At 62.3% G+C, this 13,234-nt stretch overlaps 1 protein-coding gene across 3 annotated transcripts; it reads left to right on the forward strand.

Moving 5' to 3' along the window:
* Nucleotides 1-1,673: 1,673 nt before the first annotated feature.
* GPR153 (G protein-coupled receptor 153) lies at nt 1,674-12,758 on the forward strand. 3 transcript variants are annotated; one of them, XM_072975521.1, is made up of 6 exons: nt 1,674-1,912; nt 5,709-6,170; nt 6,473-6,902; nt 8,622-8,814; nt 9,413-9,597; nt 10,044-12,758. In XM_072975521.1, exons 2-6 carry the CDS (start codon nt 5,815-5,817, stop codon nt 10,728-10,730), a joined length of 1,851 nt encoding a protein of 616 aa, XP_072831622.1. In that variant the 5' UTR covers nt 1,674-1,912; nt 5,709-5,814; the 3' UTR covers nt 10,731-12,758. The 3 variants fall into 3 exon arrangements, with proteins under 3 accessions (XP_072831622.1, XP_072831624.1, XP_072831623.1); XM_072975523.1 differs by lacking the exon at nt 1,674-1,912 and adding an exon at nt 1,919-3,233; XM_072975522.1 differs by lacking the exon at nt 1,674-1,912 and having other exon boundaries at nt 3,241-6,170.
* The last annotated feature ends 476 nt before the right edge of the window (nt 12,759-13,234 follow it).

The raw sequence follows: 13,234 nt of genomic DNA on the forward strand, positions 1-13,234 counted from the left end.
TTGATCTGAGAAACCAGAGTTGGCCACGCAAGCCCCATAGTGCATGAGCCCCGAGGTTCCCCAAGGCAGCCATCAAAAGCTCATCTCCCACCTGCTCCCCAGAGCCAGCAAAGCCAGAGGCAGGGGCACTAGTACAGGCAGCAGTGGTGAGCAGGATTGGTGGAGATGCACTTGGGGCCACAGGCGTGGGGCAAGCTGCCCTCTGCCCTCCCTGGGTGGGAGGCTGGCCCAAGGCTCTTGGTAGCTGGATTGCCTGTTTGCCTTAGAAATGCCACACCTGACCACCAGCCACCCTGTGCCAGCCTCCCACTGCTGGTGGCCTATTTATAACCACGGCCACCTGGGCAGGGGGCTAGCCTGTCCACAGAGGGCTCACTAGGGGCCCTGACCACCCAGAAGCCACATATGGGGAGTGCATGGCCAGGGCTCCCCATTCAGCAGCCTCATTTCATTACGGAGCCTTTACACCTTCACTGTTGCCTCAAGTCTTGACCCTAAGGCTTACTCTGGGTCTCCTAAAAGCTGTTTCTGGGGTGCGGGGATGGTGTGGGTGAGTGCAGGAGCCAGGCTACGGAGTGTGCGGGCAGCACTGGCTGCCTTTGGTTGAGTCTGGTCCTGGGCAGGAGCCCCCGTTCCTCTGACATAGGGCGAACCACTCATGGATGCTTCCCAGACACACGTCAGGACAGTGCCGTGCTGGGCAGCCCAGAGTGACTCCAGAGGCCTTTTGTCTAGGGGGGGTGTGGTCACTGGCTCCCTAGAAGAGACAGGCAGGATCTTCTGCTTGGATGCAAGGCCAAGATGCCAGCGGCCACTCTTGTGACTTGGGTCTCCAGAGACCCCCATCAAGGGGACTAGTAGGTTGCCCCACCTAGCCTATAGGTGACACCCTCTGCCCCTCTAAGAGTGCTCAGTGGAGGGGGAACTCCTGAGGGAGGGAAGAGAGAGGGTGGGGGCATCAGTTTGCTGGTGGTCGTGGTCTCAGCTTCACAGATAACATTTCTGAACCCAAGGTGGGGAGGGGCAACCACTCGGCAGCCCAGTGGTCCGTTCACTTGATTCCCTCAGTGGACCCTCAAGGTCCGAGGGCAAGTCTGAATCTTTATTTGGCCCAACCTCACCACTCCCTGCCCGGCCCCCACCCCTGGACGACTCCCCAGTTCCTAGAAGCCGCTAGTCCTCAGGCTCTCCTGTCCTCTCCACGCCCAGCCCCTATTGTTCACCTTAGATGTGGCTTCCTTCGGGAAGGCCTCCCTAAGCCCCCAGTCCGTGGCCCTAGGTTCCCACTGTCCATTCCTGCCCCAGGCCCCTCGGCCTAGGTCTTCCCCAGGAGGCTCGCCGGCGGCATCGGGAGTGTGGACAGACCCAAGGCGGCAGCAAGACGGAAGCCCAGCCCATGCGTGGAGGGAGGCGCTGCCCCCGCAGGGGGCTTCGGCTAGGCGGCGCGAGAAGGGAGGGCGCGCCTACGCGGGTGCGAGAGAGACAGCGGACTGACAAGCGCACGGACAGACAGACAGACAGACAGACGCGGCGGGCCGCGCCTCCGAGGGGCGGGGGCGGGGCGGTCCGAGGGGCGGTGCGGAGGCTCCCGCGGAGGCATGCGCCCTGCTCCGCCCCCCGCCCCCGGCCGCCGAGCGCAGCCAGCCGAGCGGCGGGAGCCGAGCGCCGCGGCGGCAGCGGCGCGAGGGGAGGGAGGGAGGGAGGGAGGGCCGGCGGGGCCGAGCTGAGCCGAGCCGAGAGGGACGCGCCGGCCACGGGCGCCCGCCACCAGGATGCCCCGGCCCGCGGGCCGCTCCGCCGCCGGCCACCCCCGCGGCCCCTGGCAGCCCGCGCTCGGCTCCGGGGCGCGGGAGCTGCAGCCGGAGCCGGAGGCGGGAGCAGCGAGCTGGAGCCCCGGGCTCCCGAATGCAGGGTGAGCGCCGCCGCCCTGGCCCGATGGCGGCCGGACAGGAGGACCCCGGGCAGGGGACCCCGAGCGGGAGGACTCGGCGGGGAGCTACTGTCCGCGGTGGGTCGGTCACAGGGTCTGTCCTTTGGCCGCGGGCACCGCTTAGGATTGCGCATCCCCCCAACTTGGAGACCTTCGGGTAACTTCCCCACGGTCGGCCCCTTCTTCTGGGCCTGACAGCGCCGCCCCCAGGGACTTTGCTTGCAGGAGGCGAGGATGGCGGGTCTGGAGGTCCCAGGCCCACCCCTGCCCAGCGTAACTTGAGGGGCGTCCGGGACCGCAGTCCCGTCAGCATCCGCTCCCGGCCGTCGCTTGGACGCGCCCTCGGGGCTGGGCAGGTTTGGAGGCCCCACTGGGTGGGACCAGTAGGCAGGGGCGCGCCGGGTCGGGCGGAGGATTAGAAGACGGAGGAACCAGGACCGCGAGGGTGGGGGCGGGCGTGGCGGGCAGGGGGCGTGGCGGGGATGTGGAGACTCCGCGCTGGGAGCTCCGCCCTGGGCGGCGGCCGAGCCGGGCCCTGCGGGACCGATGGACAGCAGCGCGGGCGGAGAGCAGCCTGGGGGCAGCAGCCAGAGCCCGGGAATCCTTTCAAGTTCTGGGTTCTCTTTGTTGCGCAATAGAGCCCTGGGGCTATGCGGCCTCATTGGCCCGGGGCCGTGACGTCACGCCTGGGCCCCGCCCGCAGACCCTGCGGAGGGAGTCTTCTGGGTCCGGTGGGTTCCAGGCGTGTCACACCAGCAGCCTGCCCTGCCATGTCCTGGGGGGAGAGGGAGGGAAGGGAGGGTGTCCGGGATCCAAGGGGAGGAGGAAGTTCCACCTGAAATGCTGCGGGGACTCCTTGAGTGTGATTCGGGGAAAACTTCCCAGCAGGGGGCGGCAACACCCTGCTTGCCCGGCTTCTGGCCCCTGGTGTCCCCTGCTCCCTGTGAAGAATGAACAGAAGGTGTGTGATCAGTGGGTCACTGGTCACCAGCCTGGAGGAAGGAGGACTCTGTTCCCACCTCACTCTGCATTTGGAGACCTTGCTATCCATCAGTGACATGCCTCCCCCATGCCGGGACCACCAGCTCATGAATGAATCCACCAACCCAGCTCTCATACCTCCTCCCAGTGTTCCTCTGGGCTCTGAACCTCAGTGTCCCCATGTACAGTGTGGGAACAGCAGGACCTGTCCTGCAGGGGTAGGAGGCTCAGGACAATCTCAGCTTGTGGAACCAAAAAAAAAAAAAAAAAAGCCTAGTTTCCAAGCATTTTAATGTTTGAGAGGCCAGGATTTTGATATCAGGTAAGCGGAGTTCAGATCCTGGCTCAGGTGCACAATAGCTTGGGCAAATTGTTTTACCTTTGCTTAACCATCTTTGAAATGGGAATGATGACAGTCCTTCAGAGAAGACCACTGGGGTTCTAACTGAGAGGAGTGTGCCTCTTTGAAGGAGGATGCTTCCTGCCTCCACCCGTACGGCACATTCTCCTCTCTGCAGACCTAGCGCCTTTAGATACAGGGAGACAATGTTAGGCTAGACTTCGGCTAAACTTGGGGAAGACCTGGCACCATGAGAGGGTGAGCCAGTGGCTGTACCAGTGAGCAACAGGTGGGCAAGGTGGACTGGACTGGGCCCAGGGTCACAGGTGTCAGACAGCCTGCTTCATCTGAGGGAAGACCTCCCAATCTGGCAGGAAGAAACAGATGCCGTTCCCCCCAGGTGCATGCTGAATCCAGTTTCTATGTGATAAAGATCACTGGCGTCTGCAGCCTCTGGCCCACAGCAGCACACACACACTGCCTGCCCTCGACCCCTGGTAGGCTGCAAGGCACCCCACCTGGCTAGAGGCAGCCCTGTGGCGGCCTCCTCACCCTCAAAGCTGAGCTGTCCCAGGTTCTGGTTGGGGTGACTCTGCATCTGCCTGCAGGTCTGAGGCTCACGCACACCTCCAAGCTCAGGGTCTTGGCCCTTAAGAGACAGCCTAGCTTGGTGAGCAGGGAGGTCTTTAGAACAGATATCTGTGTGGCAGGCATTTATTGAGCACTTACTGTATGCCCGACTCCATTCTAAGCACTATCCCTGGCATAGCTTACTGCCTACCCACACGCTTACAGATGAGGAAACTGAGGCCCCGCTGAGTCACGTAACTGGCTGGGGGTTAGTGATGGAGTCTAACAGCTCTTTATCCGACATCAGTAGTCTCTGCATGCTGAGCTCAAGGAGGTTTGCTGGACACCAGAATGGCTGGTGGAGGGTCCAGTGGGGCCACCTCACCCCCACTGTGGGTCTGGGGTTGGGAGGGGGAGCCACTCTGTAAGCAGAAACCCATGTTTGGGAAGGAAGTTCCCTGGCCCCAGAAGTCCCCCCCCCAAAAAGGCCCTTTTGGGCACTGGTGTGGTAAAGAATAGACTCTTCCTCTGGGTTAGGGGTCTGGGACGGCCCACGGCAGGGGCACAGAGATGGAAGAGACACATCCTCAGAGGTCCTTTGGTGTCCACAGGGGTCAGGCCACAGGCCAAAGGAACTCTAGACAAGAGAAGCAGGGGTGCCTGGCAGCAGGCCCCTGGGGGATCAGTGGTTGTGTGTGGTACACTAAATGTGCCCGTGTGTTGAGGGCACGAGAATTGCAACCAGTGAGTTGAAACAGGCTGGTGGGTGAGAAGGGCCAGTGTAGGCCAGATACACAGCAGGTCTGCACTTAGCCTTATACTTCTCTGCACTGCCTGCTCCAGGCTGAGGCCAGAGGGCCTACTGTGGATGGCTTCCCATCAGAGGGACCAGCCAGTGCTCTGCACAGGGAGGTGCTTCGCTGGGAAGGAGGACTCACCGTCTGGCCCACTGGCAGATAGAGCAGCCCCCCAACACGCACCTCCTGCCTAGCATCCTGTGCCCCTGGTTCATAGCCACAGGCTGTCCTTGGGGGCGAGTTCTGGTCTCTGGGCCATCTACAGTCCCACGCTGCCCAAGGCGTCCAGAGCACCCACTGTGTGTGGGACCTGGCCTGCCGCAGACTTTAGGATGTGGCATCTGTCCACCCCAGCCTCCCCTGGAGGAGGCACCATTGTCCCTGTTTCAGAGGAAGACATGGATGCCAGGACTTTTCTGGGCCACATGGCTAGGATGCTGGAGTTTAGTGTGAAGCCCAGCCAAGGGTAGCACCAGGGCCTGTCCGGGGTGCCCAGCCAGGGAGGCCTGCTGGGGGCTGAGCCGGGTGAAGCAGGCTGTCCCTTTCCAGGGTGGGCAGGAAAGCAGCCATCAGATCACCCCTTCTTCACAGAGGAGGTTTAGGGGGTTCATCCTCCAGACATGTGCTCCAAAATTTCTCCAGATGAAGTGGGATAAAGTAAGGTGAGGGGCCCCAGCGTGCACTGGCGGAGCCTTGTGTGGGCCTTAGGGGCGTGTGGGAGGTTTGATGGTGAGAGGGCTGGTTCTGGGACAGGGCACAGTGCCTATCTAGGCCCAGCCTGGCTGCTTCGCTGAAGATGTGGGTGGCCTGGAAGGGAGCCTAGATGCCATACCTTGACCAGGAGTGGGTGGAAGTGAGGGAGTGTACACTCATTGAGCACCTCTGTATACGTCCCTCGGGAGCTGGGGATTTAGGCAAGAGGTCCCAGAGAGTGAAGAGGAGAGCAAAGCAGCCCAGCCCAAGCCAGGACCAGGGAGGTAATGGTGCACTGGGAGATGCCCTCTGTCTCCCACTCCTGGGAGCCCCAAAAGCTCCAATGCCACAGCCAGGGGAGAGTCACTGAGAGCTCTGTGGCTTCCCCCCACCGCAGATGCTTATGGTCCCTGGTGTCCCCGGGCTACCACGTGTGAGGGCTGCTGCTCTGAGGCCTGGCTTAAGGAGGATGTCCCAGCCACCCGCCAGCTCCCATCTGCACCATGAGTGATGAGCGGCGGCTGCCTGGCAGTGCGGTGGGCTGGCTGGCATGTGGAGGCCTCTCCCTGCTGGCCAACGCCTGGGGCATCCTCAGCGTGGGTGCCAAGCAGAAGAAGTGGAAGCCTCTGGAGTTCCTGCTGTGCATGCTCGCAGCCACCCACATGCTCAACGTGGCTGTGCCCATCGCCACCTACGCGGTGGTGCAGCTGCGGCGCCAGCGCCCCGACTACGAATGGAACGAGGGCCTCTGCAAGGTCTTTGTCTCCACCTTCTACACCCTCACCCTGGCCACCTGCTTCTCCGTCACCTCCCTCTCCTACCACCGCATGTGGATGGTCCGCTGGCCCGTCAACTACCGGTGAGCTCTCCGGCATGTGCATGTGTGCACCTGAATGGTGTCCTTAGAGAGGGGGACACATGGGCGTGAACATGGAGACCGCCTGGTGCACCTGGGTGCACAGATGTCCTCGGTGTGGGGTGCCACACCTGTGCAGCACAGGGGGCTGCAGGGGCATGCTCATGTAGGTGTGTGTGGGTGTCTAGTGTCCAGTGTCCAGTACAGAAGTGCTGGCGAGAGGGACATGTGACAATGTGCTTACTGGAGGGCTGGGGGAGAGACCCCAGGAGTGATGTGAGGTCCCTCTGTCTTGCCCATGCCAGGCTGAGCAATGCCAAGAAGCAGGCGGTGCACACGGTCATGGGCATCTGGATGGTGTCCTTCATCCTGTCGGCCCTGCCGGCCGTCGGCTGGCATGACACAAGCGAGCGCTTCTACACCCATGGCTGCCGCTTCATCGTGGCTGAGATTGGCCTGGGCTTCGGCGTCTGCTTCCTGCTGCTGGTGGGCGGCAGTGTGGCCATGGGCGTGGTCTGCACGGCCATCGCCCTCTTCCAGACACTGGCTGTGCAGGTGGGGCGCCGAGCCGACCGGCGCGCCTTCACTGTGCCCACCATCGTGGTGGAGGATGCACAGGGCAAGCGCCGTTCCTCCATTGACGGCTCCGAGCCCGCCAAAACCTCGCTGCAGATCACCGGTCTGGTGGCCACCATCGTCGTCATCTATGACTGCCTCATGGGCTTCCCCGTGCTGGTGGGTGAGCCGTGGGGTAGCAGGGGTCTGTCAGGGGGCGTGGGCTCCGGGATAGCCCGGGGCTGGGCCCACTCCAGGCATTAGGTGGCTGAATCCTCACACCCAGTCCTTTCAGGGGTATCACCATTTTACAGATTCGGAAACTGAAGTCCAGAGAGGTAAAATGACCTGCGTAAAGTCAGGCAGCTGGGGTGGGATTTGAACCCACATCGGGTGGCTGCAGAGACCTGGGTCTTCCTGTCACACTGCAGAGGACTCTCCTCTTGTGACCTGAGTGAGGCCCATTTGATGCAGAGGGTGTGGAAGGTGGGGTAACACGCCACAGGCTTCCTGGTGGGTCCAGACCCCAGGATGGACAGAGAGCGGTTTGGTGTGGCAGAATCAGCTTTTGTCCTGAGTCAGGAGGCTGGGCAGTTCTTGACTGTCTGCTGGGAGTTGGACTTGATCCCAGGGGCTGAGGAAGGCCAAGGTGAGGGCTGGTCTGAAGAAGACCCCGCCAGCAAGGGTCCACGGTGCACTGGGACTGCATGGGGTCCTGCCTGTGAGGCTGTGCCCCTGTGTGAGAGGCTAGCCCGAGAATGACGTCTGGACTCAGTAGCCAAGCCCTCCCACCCATATAGGGCTCCAGCCCAGCCCCTGAAGGGTCTGGAGCTGGACAGGCAGAGTCTAGGGGCAAGGACCAGATGGAGGCTTCATCCCAGCAGCTGGGCAGGGAGTCACTGCAGGACCTGAGCTCCAGAAGGCGACAGGTGAGGTGGCAGCCTCATAGTCAGGGTGCAGCTCCTGGCTACCTGCTGCCCCACCCTCAGGGGGCCCAGTACCCCGCCCCCCATCCCTTTGCTGATAGAGAGAAGGTGCACATGTGAAAACTGCAGAGCCAGGCAGGAACAGCAGTGGGGGAAGGGCAGGGAAGAGGTGCCATCTGCGGAGCCCGCTCCACACTGCCGGCCTGGTAGTGTCTGTAGTCCTTACCTCACCCTGTGGGGTGTTCTTGGTCCATTTCACAGATGGGGAGACTGAGTCCCAGAGAGGTTGAGCACCTTTCTGAGGGTCACACAGCTTACATGGAAAAACCAACATGATGTCTGTATTGTGCCCACACCTGCTTTGATAGGGAACAGTTAAATGTCACTCAGCGTGGGGGAAAGAACTCTCCTGGGGGCAGACGAATGAGGGGTTCCTGGGCAGGGACCCAGGGGCTACCTGGCTGGACCCTCTGATCCTCAGAAACTGCTTTGATTTCTGCCCCGCCCCCCCCCAGGGTCTGAGGCCTAGACTCGGAGAGTAGGGTCAGGGCCTAGGAGGCCACTAGCTATGGAGCAGTGGGAGTGGTGGAAGCGTCCCTGAACTGGGAGGCTTGAGACCTGGCTCTCAAAAAGGGGGTGGTGATGTAACCCATGCCCCACCTCCTTGGACAGTCTCGGGGGTGAAATGTAGGAGGGCATGCCCAGTGCAGCCTGGTATGCTGTGAAGGGCAGTGCACACATGGGGCTGTGACTGCTCATCTTGGCAGCCAGCAGCCGTCAGTGGGCAGGGACTTCGACCCTCACACTCCAGCCCTTTCCTGCCCAAGAGCCCAGGGTTCTGTCTGTCACCTCCTCCTCTCCCCGCAGCAAGTGGACAGTCAGCTCTGCCACACAAATGGGAGGACTGAGGCTGGGAGGGGAAGCCGGGGGGTGGGGGTCCTGCCAGGTGCCAGGCCGTGCCCTGTGCCCACAGGTGGTGAGCTTCAGCAGTCTTCGGGCAGATGCCTCGGCACCCTGGATGGCGCTGTGTGTGCTGTGGTGCTCGGTGACCCAGGCCCTGCTGCTGCCCATCTTCCTCTGGGCCTGCGACCGCTACCGCGCTGACCTTAAGGCTGTCTGGGAGAAATGTATGGCCCTCATGGCCAACAATGAGGACTCGGATGAGGGTGAGTATGGCCTGAGAATGGTCCCCAGGGAGAGTAGAGCCTGGGTGAGGTCACTGGGGTCAGCAGGATAACAGCCATCAGATCCCCTGTGTTACCCCAAAGGTGCCTGAACCCCTAAGGGACCCAAGCTTGGTGTCCCACGGGGCATTCCTCTGTCTGGCCTGGCCACCCCAGGGTTCTGGTTAATCAGATGTTCTGGTTAACAGAGTAGCTGTGGACTCTATTACAGACTGAATGTGTTCCACCAAGTTTCTGACTTTAGGTGTCCCAGTAATCTGGCCTGGGGCTTCTGAGACCCAGGTGCTGTCTCCCGCCCACCTCCCACAATAACAATGTTACCCTTGGCTGAGCCCTTGCCACCTGCAGGCAGTGTCAGCTTCTTGTGTCTGTTTAGCTCCTGCCCCCACAGAGGAGGAAACTGGCTCAGTGTGTGACCTCCCCAGTCCCTCAACTAAAAGGTGGCAGAGTCAAGATTTGAACAGAAGACCCCACCCTTCTTTCCTGCTAACCAGCCCCCACCCTGTGTGTGCCTCCAGGGGTCCCTGGGACTCCTGGCCCCCAAGTTTCCATGGCCCTAAGAGTCTACCCTACCCTGCAGAGACCAGCCTGGAAGGTGGCACCCCCCCAGACCTAGTGTCGGAGCGCTCCCTCGACTACAGCTATGGGGGTGACTTTGTGGCCCTGGACAGGATGGCCAAGTATGAGCACTCTGACCTGGAGGGAGGCCTGCCCCAGTTCTACCCTCTGCGGCCCTTGCAGGAGGACAAGATGCAGTACCTGCAGGTAGGGACAGGGCTGGGCCGGAGACACAGAGTGTGCTGGTGGGAGGTACCCTGACCTCTCCAAGGTCTCCCCTTTCTGAGCCCATCTCATGCTTGCCACAGCTCCAGGGGCTGGCTGTCACCCTCCAGAGACAGGCTGGCCCCTGGTCACAGAGCCTCGCAGGTGGACCCATGGGAGGCACCCCAGCCCCGGTGCCCATGTTGCCTTGTGCTCTGGGAGGGTGTGCCATCTGGTGCCTGTGCTACTTCCTTGGGGCTCAGCTCCCCTATTCAAGGGGTCATCTCCCCAACCGACTCAAGCTACGGATGACAACAGTGAGGCCTGCAGGGATTGTCACTTGCCCCAGATCTCACAGCTCCAAACCAGGCAGCCCTGTCCGCTGTGGGGAGGCAGAGGTCCCCTTTTTTCCAGGAGGGCAGCCCAGGGTAACCTCGTGGTCCTGACAGGTCCCGCCCACGCGACGTTTCTCCCACGACGACGCGGACGTGTGGGCTGCGGTCCAGTTGCCCACGTTCCTGCCACGCTGGGGCTCCGGCGAGGACCTGGCCGCCCTGGTGCTGCCCGGCGGGCCCGACCGGCCCCGCGGCAGCCTGCTGGCCTTCGCGGAGGACGCGCCCCCCTTCCGCCCGCGCCGTCGCTCGGCAGAGAGCCTACTGTCGCTCCGCCCCCCGGCTCTGGACGACGGCCCGCGCCGCACCCCCACTTCGCCCCCCGGCAGCCCGCGCCGCCGTCCCGGTCCCGGCGCCCGCTGCGCCTCGGCCTCGCTGCTGCCGGACGCCTTCGCGCTGACGGCCTTCGAGCGGGAGCCGCAGACCCTGCGCCGCCCGCCCGCCCCACCAGGGCCCTTCCCAGCCCGCGCCGCTGCCCCAGACGGCGCCCAGTCCGGCGGGGACGCGGCGCCCCCTGGCGGTGGCGGCGTGCAACGGCGCCCCGGGCCTCACCCGGCCGCGCATGCGCACGCACAGACCCTGCGGACCGGCCTGAGTGCGTCGTGGGGCGAGCCCGGGGGCTTGCGCGCGGCGGGCGGCGGCAGCGGCGGCGGCGGCGGCAGCACCAGCAGCTTCTTGAGCTCTCCCTCCGAGTCGTCGGGCTACGTCACACTGCACTCGGACTCGCTGGGCTCGGCGTCCTAGGGCTTGCCTGTTCCTCCCTAGATCGCCAGGCTGGCCGGACCGCCCGCGGGGCCAAAGCACCAAAGATGCCACCCTGGCCCGGCCCGTGCCCTGGGCAGGCTGCGCTGAGCCCGCCAAATGCGCCCGGGCGTGCCAGCCCTCCTAAGGCGACAGGGCAACGGCTCTCTGCCAGCCCTGGGAAGTGGCCATTGCCTAGAGGGACGACAGCTGCCCCGGACGACCACACTGGGCACGGACCAGCCGCTGGGCAGGGCATTCCGGAGCAGAGTGAGGCTGGGGCTTGGGGAAAGGCGGGCTCTGCACGGGGCAGCTGGGCGGGGAGTGGCGTGTGGGGAGCCCAGGGACAGGGCTACCACTGGATGGAACAAAAGCCCAGCCCTGCAGAAGCCACCAGATTGCACCCACCTTTCCACTCTGCACTGTAATTGTCACACCTCAGGGGGTGGGGTACGGAGGGTCTCTAAGCACAGGGGTCTTCAGAGCCCCAACCAAGTTCTCTGAGCAGGTCTCCCGGCTGACCTGTTCTGCCTCGGTTTACCCATCCATGATGAGCAGGTGACCATGTTAACTCTCAGGACTGTTTGAACAAGTCTCCTAGTCTGTGTGCCCTAGCCACTGCGTGGACAGGGAATGAGAGAGAGTCTCGGGCTCTTCATGGGTCCTTTGTAGGGGCCAGTCTTCAGTGTGTGGCCCCCAAGCCTGAGGCCTCCCACGCTTAGTGTCCCTGGCCCCCTTGGGAACTCTCCCCACCCCCAGCTAAAGCACAACACTCCTGCACCATCACCGTTGGCACCACACCCACCGTGACCACTATTAGTGTCCTCACCCTCATCACTGCCTTCATTGCCTATGCCCACCATGTCAGCCACCTCTGTGACTCCCACCATGAAGATCGTGGGTACATGGTGGAAAGGATTGACGCAAAGGGGAAGTGGGCTTCCTTTTCTTGGTGCCCATCCCCAACCTGTACAGGTCTGGCCAGAAGGGATCTTGGCTTAGAGGCCTTCCAGATTCTGAGTTTAGGGCCCAGTACCTGGTGAGCACCTTCCTCCACCCTGGGGCAGGGCTCCTCGTTGCTCTCCATCCTGGGCAGACCTTTGGCAGGCCTGAGCTTGGCCATGGGCCTAGGGAGGGCCTGCTGGCTCTTCCATGGAGAAAACCCTAGATTCAGGCTAAGGAGAAGCGCAGGAACAGCTGTGACCTTGAGCTGGATGGACGAGTGAATGCAAAGGCTGTTGACTGTCTCATCCTGTTTCCTGCCTCCATGCAGTGGCCTCTACACATGGAGACCTAGAATGGGTTCCAGGGTCGGCAAGTAGCTGGCCTACACCCTCTTCCCTCCTGCTCTGCAATCTGGAATTGCAGCACTGCCTCTGCGCCTCAGGTGGCCAAGCCTGGCTCCTCACCTTCCAGTTTCCCAGCTCCAGGGAAGCCTCTGGGAGTGGGGAGGATGGGGGGGGGGCCTGCCCAGCTCTGTCTCAGCTTCAGAGTCCCCTTCAGTCTGGTTGTGGGGTATCTTACGGAGGATGAACTGGCCACAGGGGAGTAAGGCAGGGGCTCCAATCCAGCCTCAGCCGTAGGAGGCCTATCTCGCCAATGCTGCTGTGCCTTCAAGGACCGACATGTCACGTGGGGGCAGAGGTCACCAGTTAGCCACTGCCCCCCCTGCATCAGGCTGGCCAATTTGTCACCTTGGGTTTTCACTGTATATTTCATATCCAACGGCAATACTTGCAGGGAGGCCTGGTCCCCTGAAGTCCCTCCAGTCCTGGTTTTTACAAAATTAAAAAGGAGGGAGGACTCCATGTGGGGGACCCCGTAGCCTGGATCTCCCTCACTTTGTCCAGCCTCCAGGCCTGTTTGCTGCCTTGGTAAGCAGCTTGACCCTGGGTTCATGGGGGAGGGAGCTCTGTCTTCATACCACCACCCAGCCCAGAGCCAGGGATCCGTTTGTAGTTTTTTTGACAACTGAGCGTTTCTCTTCTGTACAGAATCCAATAAAAACTTCCTGTGATTTGCACCAGGTAATCCCAGGCTCGTTTCATGGAAACACCTCTCTAGAGCCTAACAGCACGCTGGCCAGCTACCCCCATACATATCTCCTTCTGGGTTCTGAATGACTCCTCCATGCGCCCTTCCTTTGGGTCTGATTTGCTCCCTTTTCTACGCAAATCCTGCGACCCCACCCAGCGTGTGAGACAGGCTTGGAGCACTGGCAGGATGGGGTGGTGGGATGGGCTCTACAGCCCTAATAGAGGAAGGAGACGACCTAAGGGTTCCCTAGCCCCTGTGAGGTTGATTCTGGAGGTGAGAAGAGCAGAGCAGTTGCAGCCGGGCCTCGCGGCGGGAGTGGCGGACCCGTAGTGCAGGGTGACCCGCCCACCCACTGGGGCTGGAATTTGGAGGGCGCGCCCTGGGTCCGCGCTGCAAGATCGCCACCTGGTGGCCGGAAGGAGGATTAGTGCCGGGAAGCTGAGACCTGGGACCTCCGCTGGGGGGACCCG

This window comes from Vicugna pacos, chromosome 13 (assembly GCF_048564905.1).
Source record: "Vicugna pacos chromosome 13, VicPac4, whole genome shotgun sequence".
Lineage (NCBI taxonomy): Eukaryota > Metazoa > Chordata > Mammalia > Artiodactyla > Camelidae > Vicugna > Vicugna pacos.

Coding starts and splice junctions, on each gene's coding strand:
- GPR153 (XM_072975521.1), top strand. CDS start 5,815: ATGAGTGATGAGCGGCGGCTGCCTGGCAGTGCGGTGGGCTGGCTGGCA. Junction 6,171..6,472: donor CGCTGGCCCGTCAACTACCG/GTGAGCTCTCCG, acceptor TGCCCATGCCAG/GCTGAGCAATGCCAAGAAGC. Junction 9,598..10,043: donor ACAAGATGCAGTACCTGCAG/GTAGGGACAGGG, acceptor TGGTCCTGACAG/GTCCCGCCCACGCGACGTTT.